At 40.4% G+C, this 12,099-nt stretch overlaps 1 protein-coding gene across 1 annotated transcript; it reads right to left on the bottom strand.

The window, feature by feature from the left end:
• Nucleotides 1-279: 279 nt before the first annotated feature.
• Nucleotides 280-11,664, bottom strand: CALR (calreticulin). Its single transcript, XM_026716801.2, has 9 exons — nucleotides 11,491-11,664; nucleotides 9,127-9,228; nucleotides 8,577-8,780; nucleotides 6,960-7,054; nucleotides 6,369-6,578; nucleotides 6,062-6,175; nucleotides 3,463-3,606; nucleotides 2,167-2,259; nucleotides 280-1,352 (listed from the first exon to the last, which is right to left on the bottom strand). The coding sequence occupies exons 1-9, from the start codon at nucleotides 11,576-11,578 to the stop codon at nucleotides 1,149-1,151; spliced, it is 1,254 nt and encodes a 417-aa protein (XP_026572586.1). The 5' UTR covers nucleotides 11,579-11,664; the 3' UTR covers nucleotides 280-1,148.
• Nucleotides 11,665-12,099: the final 435 nt, after the last annotated feature.

Here is a 12,099-nt window from a genome sequence, read left to right as displayed (position 1 = left end):
TTCCATTGTATTTCTCAGACATTGCAGTTTTCTTGGCAAGGTTTTTCAAGTGGTTAGCTCCTTCCTAGGACTGTGACAGGCCCAAGGTAACCCAGCCCCTTTGTGCCTAAAGCAGGATTGGAACTGACAATCTCCCAGTTTCTAGCGGGATGCCTTAACCACCACTCGGAACTGGCTCTCCAAGGATCTGGTATCACCATGCATTAGAATACCAAAACCCTTTGTTAAACCGCATTTCCGGTCTACCCCAATCAATAAAGACGACGAAAGATCAGCATATGGGCCAGACAGTGAAGTTTAATTTAATAGAAATTTTCTTCAATCTTCCATACATTCAAGTGTGAACAAGTGGGATGACCCATCTGATACTGTTCTTTCCACCTCCAGAAACCCCTCCCACCCTCCTCTCTGCCTGAAGAGAGACCTTTTACATGTAAACACCCACCCCAATTCCTACTCTTATCTTCCTGCTGGGGCTCTAGAATCCCTCCCTGAACAACCCAACACCCAAGGAAATAGGCTAAAAGCTAGAATGCAGAATTAAAAATTAAATTTGCTCAGTACACTGTGCTTTTGAAGAACCTGATCTGTATAGTAGGCACAGAAGGACGGTGCCTACTCCCTGACTGGAGTCAGGATCTCTATCAATACCACTGGCCTTACAAATGGTGTAATACTGGTTATCTCAATTTAATGTCTTTGAAATCTGGAGCTATCTATGCTACCAAGCCCTCCCATCGCCCCACCCAACACTCCCCTGTACCTTCAAAGGATAAAGGCAAACTTTAGATGGACACAAGAGTTTTGCTTTTTACATCCATTGAGAAGGGCTAGTTAGAGGCAAATTTTTACTGCAAAAGTGGCCACAAAGAAGGGGAAGGGTCAATGGTATTATTTCCCTTTCCAAGGGCTGTATTCCTACAATTAGCCTTCTTCTGATGCAGGTTCTAGTCCCCCATTCCCCCCTACACACATGAATGAGTAATTGATGATATTTGGGAAGGAATTAAGACAAACACACCAATAAAAAAGAAAGTTCTTGTGTCTCATAGAGACATAACTGTTATCCCCTCTCCTTAGTTGGGTTCAACTGCATGGTACAAGTCCAGGGCAAGGCTCAGCCAATAAGTATACCCAACAACCCCCAATCACAGCTCGTCCTTCAATGGGCCCTCTGTTTCCTCTTCATCTTCCTCCTTTTCTTCCTCCTCCTCCTCTTCTTCCTCTTCATTATCTTCACCCTCGGGTTCCTCTTCTCCTTCTCCTTCCTCTTCTTTCTTCTTCTTATCTTCTTCTTCCTGCTTCTTCCGCTGGTCTTCGTCTTGCTGCTCTTTCATTTTCTTTTCAGCATCCTAATGAGAATTTAAAAGGAAATACATTATTGATTCAGGACTTGCTGAAGAAAGCATCACAGCAAACAGGACCAGGCAAGGTTTTGTTTTTTTAAAAAAAATAAGGATTTAGTGAGACAGAGATTGGACAAGAGATAAAATCTAGCTCCAAGTTATCCAATGACATGGCTTGACTGAGGATGGTCTTAAAATTACATTTCCTTAGCTAAATGTATCCTGAGAATACACAAGAGATTCTAAACCAGTACTTTCCAACTTCTGCAATCTTGAATGTATGGACTTCAATTCAACTCTCAGAACTGGCTGGGCCATTGCAAAGGGCTAATCCTAAAAGGATTATCTCAAAGTTGCAAAGACTGGGAAACAATGTTTAAACAGACTGACATCTAACAGAATTTGGAGAAAAATCTGACTGCTGTGGGAACAAACTTGAGGACACAACTCAAAACTAGTCTATGATGGCATTTTTTTTACAGATTTATATCCCATTCTTTGCCTAACGTATTTCAGGGACAATTCACGAACAAAAAAGCCTTTAAAAGGTTTTTGTAAATGTATTTTGCTATTAATCAAAATGCAAAATACTTTCTGGAGAAATAGAACGAGAACTTTAATTTCAGCCTTTAAGACACCCATTCATGTATGCTTTCATACAAGGAATAGGATTTGGGCCAAGTCACTAAGTAACAGTTTGGTTCACATCCATTTCTGAAGTTCAAAATCTTAAATATTTGAGAACAAGGAACAGGTTTCTAATTCCTAAATTTTATAAAAGCCAAATATTATTTCTTATCTATGAAAAAACATTTCTCACCTTAGTAGCACCCCACGTTTCATTGCCAAATTCTTCAGCAAACTTCTCATCATCAGTAATCAGGAAATTGTCAAAAATTGTGCCAGATTTCACCTAAAACACAAGGAAAAACTGTATTACAGCTAAAGCTTGCCAACATTTTGATGATTTCTCAAACTAAATGGTGGAAGATATTACTCAGCATACCATTCGTTCCTATTGGTTTCTGACCACAATTCAAAGTGCTTCTGATGGCAATTGCCAAGCATCAGAATTTTAATCATGTGACCATCGGTATGCTGCAATGGTCCTGTGAAAACAATCATAAGTCACTTTTTTCAGTGACTTAACTCTAACGGTCATTAAATGAACTGTTATAAATCGAGGGCTACCTGTTTAGACTAAAGGGGAATATTTATTTTATAAGTACAAACTACAAAATGTCTTCATTTAGTGATTGTCTCATTTAGTGACTTTTCAAGTTACTAGAGCGATGAAAAAGTAGGTTTACAACCAATTCTTGCATTTACAACCTTTGCTGGTCTGCAATGCAAAAGAATCAGAAATTAAGATAAGCAGTTTTCACTTAACAATTTTGCTTAACAACCAAGTTGCCAGTCACTAAACAAGGACTATCTGTATAGTAAATTGCAGATTTAGAAATGATTTGCTATTTAATGTACTGATAAAGTTTCAAACAGATACTTTATTGTATTTTACATTGACTTTGTTCTCATTTAGAATAATACCTTAAAATATTGTAAGTCTCCCAGAATAATACAGGAACTAGAAAAAGATTCAGAATAATTCGTAGAAGTCGGGACCGAAGGTTCATTCTTTCAAGCTTTTAGGCTAGTGCTGCAGCACATGCTCAGGAAATTTCTCTCTTCAGAATGTGTGTACTGGGCTATTTTACTAGCTGTATTTGTATAGTGCCTGATTATGCATGGCTTTTAGTTAATAAACATGTTGACAACTAGCCTAGTTCCTTAAGTTTCTGGTAAGCTAATGGTAAATCAGCACTCCTACTGACTGACAAGGAGCCCCATTCCCAGGCTTCAATCATTTCTCTGGCTATTTTTGTCCCTGCCCAAGCCATCAATCAATCTTACGGTAGTAGTTGTGAATTGAATGTATGTCCTTGTTCATCGCAATGTAAGGCTATCAATAAATTTTTATCTCACCTAACCGCTAATAATGATAGAAACATAATTTGTAGTTTTTATAAGATACAATCCTCAATCATCAGAACAGTTACTTGAGTAGTTTGGCTTCCCACTTTTCAAAAGGTTTGTTGGAAAACAAGCAAGAACTTACCTGCCACAAATCCAAGCCAAGACGACCAAAGTCCTCATAAAAGTACAGATTAGGATCAGGGGTATATTCAGGATTATCTATCTCGGGATGAATCCACTTTCCTTTGTAGTTGGGGTTATCAATTTGACGAGGTTTCCATTCTCCCTGTGAAACATTGAATGTTTTAAAATGGAAAATTCAGAATACATCAAATTCTATAGCATGTAGGTATAGCAATATCCAGCATTTGCTACTTAAGCATGTATGTATAAAATCAGTCAATCCCCTTCTGTGGTCAGCCCCAAATGTCTTACACATCCAATTGGCTTCCAATAAGTGCTCCTCATCTGGCAGCCTGCACCTGAAACATTAACCTGAGCCACTCTGGGTTATGAGACACCAAGGAGTCTCTTTGACATGAGCAACCTTCCAAACACCCAGAGAAAAAAATTGTTCATATTCATACCAAGCTGGATACCAGACATGAAAAGACAGAGTTAATGCACTGTGAAATAATGCAGGATTCTTTCAATCCTGGAATACCTAAGGCAAGGGTGTGCAGCCTTAAAACACTCAGAGCCATTGGACCAGTTTCCCACAGAAAACAAAACACCGGGAGCCACAAAACATGGTTAGTTGTGGCCAACTCAACTTACTCCCATCCAGTCACATGGCTGTTTCTCTTTTTCCCACCTTCTATCTCTTTTCCCCCTATTTCTTTCTCTTTCCCTCCCCTCCCTTTCTCTTTCCCTATTTCCCTTTCTCTCTCTCCCTCCATCCCCCGTGTGTGTGTGTGTGTGTGTGTGTGTGTGTGTGTGTGTATTCTCTCTTGAACCATTTCCCAAAACTGGCAAGGGCTGTTTGTTTTGCTGATGTTTATATTTGTTTTGTTTCGTTCTTCTTTGGATGCTTTTTACAATATGATTTAAATCAAGCCATTTCAACTTCCCAGATAAATGAAGCTCTTTTGTCTCCCTACTGTAGTTCCCCGTCAGCTGAACCACCGACTGGCCTTGCCCCTCACCCTCTCCTCCGTTACTTCTTGCCTGGCATGAGAAGGTAAGGGTGACGGTGAGCTCCGTATTCCAAAGCGGGAGTGAAACTTGCCTCCTCTCTCAGGCTCTTCTTCTGATCCTTGGTGGTCATTCAGGGAGACTTGCTCTCCGCCTTGCACAGCAAAGTTAAATTTAGCGCACTTCACAATGGGGGAAGACGGTGTCCCCTCCTCCTCCTGGAGCCCATTACAATGCAGAGCATCAGCTGCAGCTGAGCCAGTGTCTCTAGGCAAAGGGCCACACCACATCAACAAGGGCTAGAAGAAGCGCCAAGACCTGGCAAGTACAGGGGCGCTTCCATCCCCCGCAGTCACCCTTACTTCTCAAGCCAAGCGAGGAGTGACTGGGAGGGGAGGCGCACGGCCAGCCAATGGTGGGTTCAGAAAACGGAGCCACAACAGGACGACAAAAGAGCCGCATGCGGCTCCGGAGCCATGAGTTGCCGACACTCAATCGAAGGAAATAATGGAATCTTCTGAAAATGAGCTCAGTACCTTATATTTACATCTCTGCCCCTGGATAATACAAGCAGCCAGAAAGGTAATAACACCAGGGACCCAGCAAATGATAAATGCACCACAGGTAAGGGGTTAATGCCAACTGCCTAAAGAAGCAAGGTTATGAAGGAATGGGTGGAGCAATACATAGTATTCTCAGCAATAGACTCCCGAGGCCAGGATAGCCCTTATCCTTTATGAAAACAGATGCAAATCTTCCTCTGCCACAGGGATTTGGGAAATGAGCTTTACAGAACATAGCATATTTTAATGATTTTAATATTTATGGTTTCAAACAGTATTGCTGCAAGCTGCTTACAAGTCAGATTGCTTGCAAGTGACTTTAACAAATACCATATTTTTCAGACTATAAGATGCTCTGAACTATAAGACACACCTAGCTTTTGGGGAGGAAAACAAGAAAAAAAATCTGCCTCTTGCCTCCCAGCAATTTGCCTCCTTGCAGCAAACAGCCTTGTCAGCATCAGCACAGCCTGGTTTAGCATGAGCAGCTGATTGTCAGTTGGATCTGCCTCCCAGAATACTGACGATCAGTCTGCAGGGATCACCATCTCTTATCGCCACCTCCGCAGCCATTTTTGGCCGTGCGTCCCACGGGAAGCGCGGTAGCCGAAAACAGGGCATGCAGAGGCAGAGATTGGTGGTGGCAATCCCTGCAGACTGGAACAGCTGATTGTAGGTATTCCAGGAGGCAGATCCAACCAACAATCAGCTGCTCATGCTAAATCAGGCTGTACTGAAGCCGACCAGACTGTTTACTGTAAGGAGGCAAATTGCTAGGAGGCAGAGGCCAAAGGGTGGGTGGGGCAACATTCACTGTATAAGATGCAGACATTTCCACCCACTTTTTTTTTTTTTTGGGGGGAGATGTGCATTTTATACACCAAAAAATACAGTAATTTTTCATATAATCCATATTTTTAAAATAAATGCTTTTTAAATAAATTATTCGTGGATACATTCCTTTTGGACAAAAAGGAGAAATATTGTATAAACATCTCTTTTAAAAGCCCACTTCCTAGTCACCTAGATATTTTAAGCTATTACCTTGTAGTCTGGATTCTGGATTACTGGTGGTTCCCACTCCCCATCCATCTCTTCATCCCAGTCCTCAGGTTTCTTGGCATCGGGATCAGGAATATGTTCTGGTTTATCCCAGTCCTGTAATATAGATGGAAAAAAAATCCCTGTACAAATTTCATGTAATTTTTTAACTCTATCCTCTCCATTGGTCTGCACAAAAAAACCCACAATCCATTTCTTGAGTGTTCTGGGGTAAAACAGTTTTGATTTTTGGGGGGCTAGTTTGTTCTTGAGTGAGAAACATGGTTATAAACCATTAGCACCTACTGACCTCTGGTTTTGTATCTTCAGGATCATCTATCTTTGCTCTTTCATCCCAGTCATCTGGTTTCTTTGCATCTGGATCCTTAATTTTCTTTGGTGGCAGAAAATCCCAGTCATCCTCCAAGCTGCCAGACTCTACTTTATTGTTGTCAATCTTAACCTCGTATGTATTATCAGGTCGAACAATAAGGGTATAGAGATGGCTGAACTCATCATCCTATCAAAGGAATTATACTGTTAGCAAATTCTCTCTAACCAAGTTTAGTTATTTCTTTTCCTCCATGCTCAAAGTTACCTTCATCAGAGCTACCATGCTACACTGCAATTCCTCTCTTTGGCTCTACTTCATAGAACTTATCACCTTTGTCATTCTTCTCTGACCATTTATCGTTATATGTTTTCTTTATCAAATTAGTATGTTACCCATCTCACTATCCAAAGCAACTCAGTTGGTTCACAATAAATTCATAAACGTTAAAATTCACAAGAATTAGATAAAAAATTAGAAAAATAATATTGCTAACTTCCCTAAACATTAAAGTGCCATCATGGAAAGGAATTCCCATTGTTGTCTCTACCTCCCATTCCAAATACTCACTTTACAGCGAATATCTTTATTGATCAGAACATTTTTGCCTTTGTAGTTGAAAATAACATGTACTTTCTTGGTACCTGGACCACAGATATCAGGACCTAAATTGGAAACAGAAAATCCAGCTGAGTCTATATTGAGAGAACCCTGTATCATCTCTCAGACATGCAACTCATTCCATCAGCCTTCCCCACTATCAATCTTCATGCATTTCAAATTTGGAGTATGGTGAAGATGACAGCCTAAGATTAAAATGCTGTAAATATTAAATGTGCTCTTTTTTATAATGCCTAATTGCTATGAGAAAGGAAGAAAGAAAACGGAAAAATTAGATTTTCTCTTTCTGGGAAGTGGCCATGAGGCAAAAGGGATACAACAGACAATATGAAGATGGCATAAAATTATGATACATGGATCATAGCCGTTTAGCAGTAAATGAAATTACCATAATTAATGGACATTGGAATTCTAGACTCCATGAATATACTAAAAATTCTAATGATCAGTAAAAATGGGTTTATAGTTAAAACTGAACACCTAATCATAAATTCAAACCAATTTATCTGTAACCTATAAAATAAAATATCTAACATTTCCTGCAGGTTTTATGAACTGTCAATAGAAAAGGAAGCAATATTACTAAGGGACTATAATCCGTAAATATTTTAAAACTGGCTTGCCCCTGCCTTCTTCCTAGGATTGCAAGAATGATTAGCTCAAAGGTGCCCAGTTATTTCATGCCTAAATTAAATGCCTAAGTTCCAGCCTAGATGGCTGGAACTTGGTTTCCTGGTTTCTAACCTAGTACCTTAAACCACTACACTAACTGGCTTTCTTGACTGTATTAGGAAGATTATTCTATTATGCATGCATTATATAGGGGGAATTAAGGAACATGTCCAGCCATCTCGACTTGCCAAACCCTACAAGACATTCCATACACACATTCTTGCACCCCTTTCATGCAACAGTGGAGGAAACAATGAAATGCTTTTATTTAGAAGTCTTCTATGTTGTAGGACTTTTAATTACTTGAAGTACACCACCAGCATTACTACTGTATACATCTTCTATTCCATAGTCTAGTCTCTAATTACCATGCAACAGTGCGAAGATGCACTGCATACTATGAATAGTGCTATCTATATGCTTGTGAAAAGGATGAGAAAACTGGATAAACAAGCGTGTCTATTTGTGTAAAGGTTGTACAGTAGCTCTGATTCCCCTCACAAGTACTATTGATTTGGACTACTTATCTGAAAGGGAAACTGGGATGGGAGGAACACCTACTCTCCAACCTAATTTGTTATCAAGGAAATACGTTATTTCCTAAGATAGGAACATATTTCATTAACCATACTACCTCAACACAACACCATGCAAGATTAGCAATTATTCCCCACCCTGTTTAATAGAATTCCCATGATTACTTATAGATTCTTACAAGGCCATTTACTAATCTTCAATTTGCTCCATGAGCTCAGTGGTTGCTGATTTTAAAAAAAAAGCTTGCTGATTATTGTTAAATAATGCTATTCTCTTGTGCTACTTAATAACTGCAATAAAATTAAAGACTAAATGATCAAGCAACTATTTTCCCTCACTTCCCAAGCAGGCACGCACCAAACATGATGTTGTATTCAGAATCTCCATGCATGTCTTCTTGTTTCAGGGTTGAAGGGAAGAGTTTTATATATCCACCTCCACAGTCAATATTTTGCTCATGTTTTACTGTGAACTGCACCACCAGAGTCTTGTCCTTGTTGCTAAAGGAATCAAAGCTAGCAGAAATGGCATAGAAACGAGCATCTTGGCTTGTTTGAAGTCCTGGTAAGATTAAAAACACAGTTAAATCCTTTGCCTGGAATAGGGGTACTAAAAAGACAATGCAATTTGATTTCAAGCTACAACCAGTCCTCTGTATTAATAATCAAGATGCACTAAAAATAGCAATGTCAAGTACAAAGCAGTGCATCAAAGATTAACTTAGTAGGCTTCAATATATTTACTATTCGAATATTATTCTTCTATGAAGCAGCAGAGGCAACATGAACAGTTTAACTACTTAAGTAACTGAAATAACTGACAAGTTTAATAATGCATAGCACTATAATCAAGGCCTCAGGACCAACTGTGATTTATTCACAATTCTACAATTACATCATCATCTTACCTTTGTCCTTTTCTGCATCTCCATAGAATTTGCCAGAAGTAAGTATGAATTTTCCATAATCTGATTTATGCTTTGATTCTACCCAACGGCTTGTCCAAGCATCTAATAGGAGAACAAGGCAACACAATTTGAATCTGTAGAGTTATAAAGATTAAAAGTACATTATTTGTGTATTGCTGGAATACTAACAGTCCCCAAAAGCAAAGATTTCTTCCTATTAAACAATGATCTTTACCATTTCTGCAGTTTCAAAGAGCGTGATTTTTGCAACAAGTTTACCTTTTTATTCAGTTTCTATGTTGTTTTGGAAATGCCAAACTACAGGAAATACTTTGTATCTGTAAGATATTACTAGCAGAGAAAAAAGGCCCACATTTCTGGTTAGTTTTAAACCATTCACTGGAAAGGTTTTAATATCGTTCTATGGATAGAGTTATTCATCAGTCTTAGTGATACTGTGGGGTTTATCTTGGGAAGATGGCATATGCTGCAGTTAAGTCACCAAATGGCATTACTGGGCCTTCTTTTGAAATATATATTCAAATATTTTAAAGAAAAACAATGGCACAAGAGGCACCCAATTCTTACAAAAGTTTTATCTCAAAATCTCCAATTCAGGTTTGTTCCAGTACAGCATATTTGGTTCTGTATCAGAAAATCATAATCAAAAATAAATGCTACTGCCATATAAACTATAGGTCATCCTTGACTTACAACCACAATTGAGCCCAAAATTTCTGTTGCTAAGCAAGACAGTTAAGTGAGCTTTGCCCCATTTTATGACCTTTCTTGTCATAGTTATGCAGTTTAGTAAGATAGTTGTTAAAATTAATTTGGCTTCTCCATTGACTTTGCTTGTCAGGTCGGAAAAGGCAATCACATGACCCCAGGGCACTGTTATCGCCATAAATACATGCCAGTTTGCCAAGGGTCCAAATTCTGATCACATGATAGTGGAGATGTCTGCAAACCGTTGAAGCTGGTCATAAGTCATTTTTTTCAGTGCCTTAGAGTAAGTTGAGAACAGCCTATATTATGATTCTCTGTGTTAAATACTTTCTGTTACAATGCAACAGAATGCAGTGCAGAACTACTACTCAATGTATTATCTATTTAACAGAAGTTTATACGTGTCATTTTCAGTATTCAACAATGGGCGGTTTGTGTGTTCTAGAGATATCCCATGGTGATCTATTTAGTCCATGTTCTATGTCCCCATGGCCCCTTCTGATTATGGTTTAATTATCAAGTCCCCAATGGATCTCTGATCTAGACTAAACACAACACATCTGTTATCACATCTGCTAAATTTCCCTCTTTGACAAATTTTCAACATCAGATAGCACTTTCCCAAAGTATTTTTACAACTACAATCAGATTAATTCCCTCTTGACATATTTATCTAAAATGGCTGTGACTGTGATCACTTCACCGGTCACAAGAATTGCTACATTACTATAAAATATCCATGGCATAAAATCAGAGTAGATAGATCTCTACTTCCAATTTATTAAGATACTGAGCTGAAACAGAAAACATGGAAATCTAAATTTTGTAATCTCTAGCTCCAATTTACTTCACAGCTGACAGAGGATAAAGCACATATACCCTGTGTCTTGAGCTTCCAAAGGAAACCCTCGGAAATACAATTGAGTAAAATTTTAAGCCACTGTATACCAATTCTTGGTTCCATAATCAGATTTTTTTAAAATCATACCACATTAGAACCCGGAGCCACCTATGAGTACTTTCCCTCTTTTAAGGTCATTTCACCCTACACTCCTCTTTTCCTCCCGTCAATCCTGCTTTGAAGCTCGCCTCCTTCACAAGATCCCACAACCCAGGCTGCCCCCGCGTGCACCTGACTAGATGCAATATGGCAATGCTGTTAATCTACCCATCGAGCTGGATCACGGAGATATTAATCAGAGGACGACCGTAAGACCTGCTAAAAATTATGCTGTTGTAATTAACACCTCGTCCCCGAGAGCCTGCGGGAACAGCACAACTTCCTGAGCCCCCCAAAATACGGACAATCTAAGATGGCCGGGAATGGGTGGGTGGTGGATGCGTGCCCGCAAAGGCGAGAAACAGAAACCGACAGTCCTTCACTCTGGCGGCACTCCCAAAGCCACCCAATCTCTGCCCATATGCCTCCACTCCCCCTCCGGGCCCGTAGTGATTTGCTTGGATTAGAAACCCAAACGGGCCCGGGATTGTTCTGCTTTAAAATCAATGCTCTTAAAAAATAAGCGGACCAACCAATCCTCCACCAGGTACTCCTAATTTGCATGTCGTTAAATTCCTCTCCCCATCCTAGAACCGCCGCACCGCCACCCCTGTCAACGCTGGACGGCGTCTCACCTCCATCCCCGAATTCCTCCCTGAAGTACTGGGTAGGTCCGGCCGACACCAGAGCCAGCAGAGAACAGAAGGCTAGAATGGGATTCATTTTGTCTCCGCTGGGGGAGAGGCGCCTGGCCCTTTAAGAAGCGCAACCTTCACCAAGCTACCTGACAGCGATGCCCGAACAACTGCAGCCGGCAAAGGGCTTTCGCCACGCTTTTATAGCGCACTTAGTGGAACGCCTGCCCTCGCCGTGTTCTGATTGCGCGTGCTGATCCGGACGGGCGCTACCATTGGCCTGCCGACTGTACGGCGGGTTGGACTGCTCCTCCGCACGTTGGCGTCCCAGATGTCTACTTCCTATTGGATACTGGACCTGGCCAATGAGGCACGACCACGCGTTCGGGGAGATACCTCCCCCCTCCGCCGTGTGTGCGTCACCGTTTTTTTGCACAACTCCGAGTGTGGCTAACCACTTTTAAAGGCCCAGGTGAAAAAAACCTTTCTTCGCACCTAGCTCTACAACAATCCTATTCCAGCCTGGCCAAGTAGCAAGAAAATCACCAAACAAGCGAAATCAGTTCCAGCTTTGCAAGAAATTACACGAGGAAAAGCTTAACCTTTGCT

This window comes from Pseudonaja textilis, chromosome 2, assembly GCF_049901715.1.
Source record: "Pseudonaja textilis isolate UNSWEBS1 chromosome 2, rPseTex1.2, whole genome shotgun sequence".
Taxonomy (NCBI): domain Eukaryota; kingdom Metazoa; phylum Chordata; class Lepidosauria; order Squamata; family Elapidae; genus Pseudonaja; species Pseudonaja textilis.
Note: the sequence above shows the minus strand (reverse complement) of the source record. Positions and strands in the feature narration are given on the sequence as shown.

What these genes read in the sequence shown, in the direction of transcription:
- CALR (XM_026716801.2), bottom strand. Translation starts at nt 11,578, where the DNA reads ATGAATCCCATTCTAGCCTTCTGTTCTCTGCTGGCTCTGGTGTCGGCC. An exon ending in AGATGCAGAAAAGGACAAAG is followed by an intron (nt 8,781 to 9,126) that starts GTAAGATGATGA and finishes TAATCTTACCAG; the next exon opens with GACTTCAAACAAGCCAAGAT. An exon ending in CTGAAGATACAAAACCAGAG is followed by an intron (nt 6,176 to 6,368) that starts GTCAGTAGGTGC and finishes TCTATATTACAG; the next exon opens with GACTGGGATAAACCAGAACA.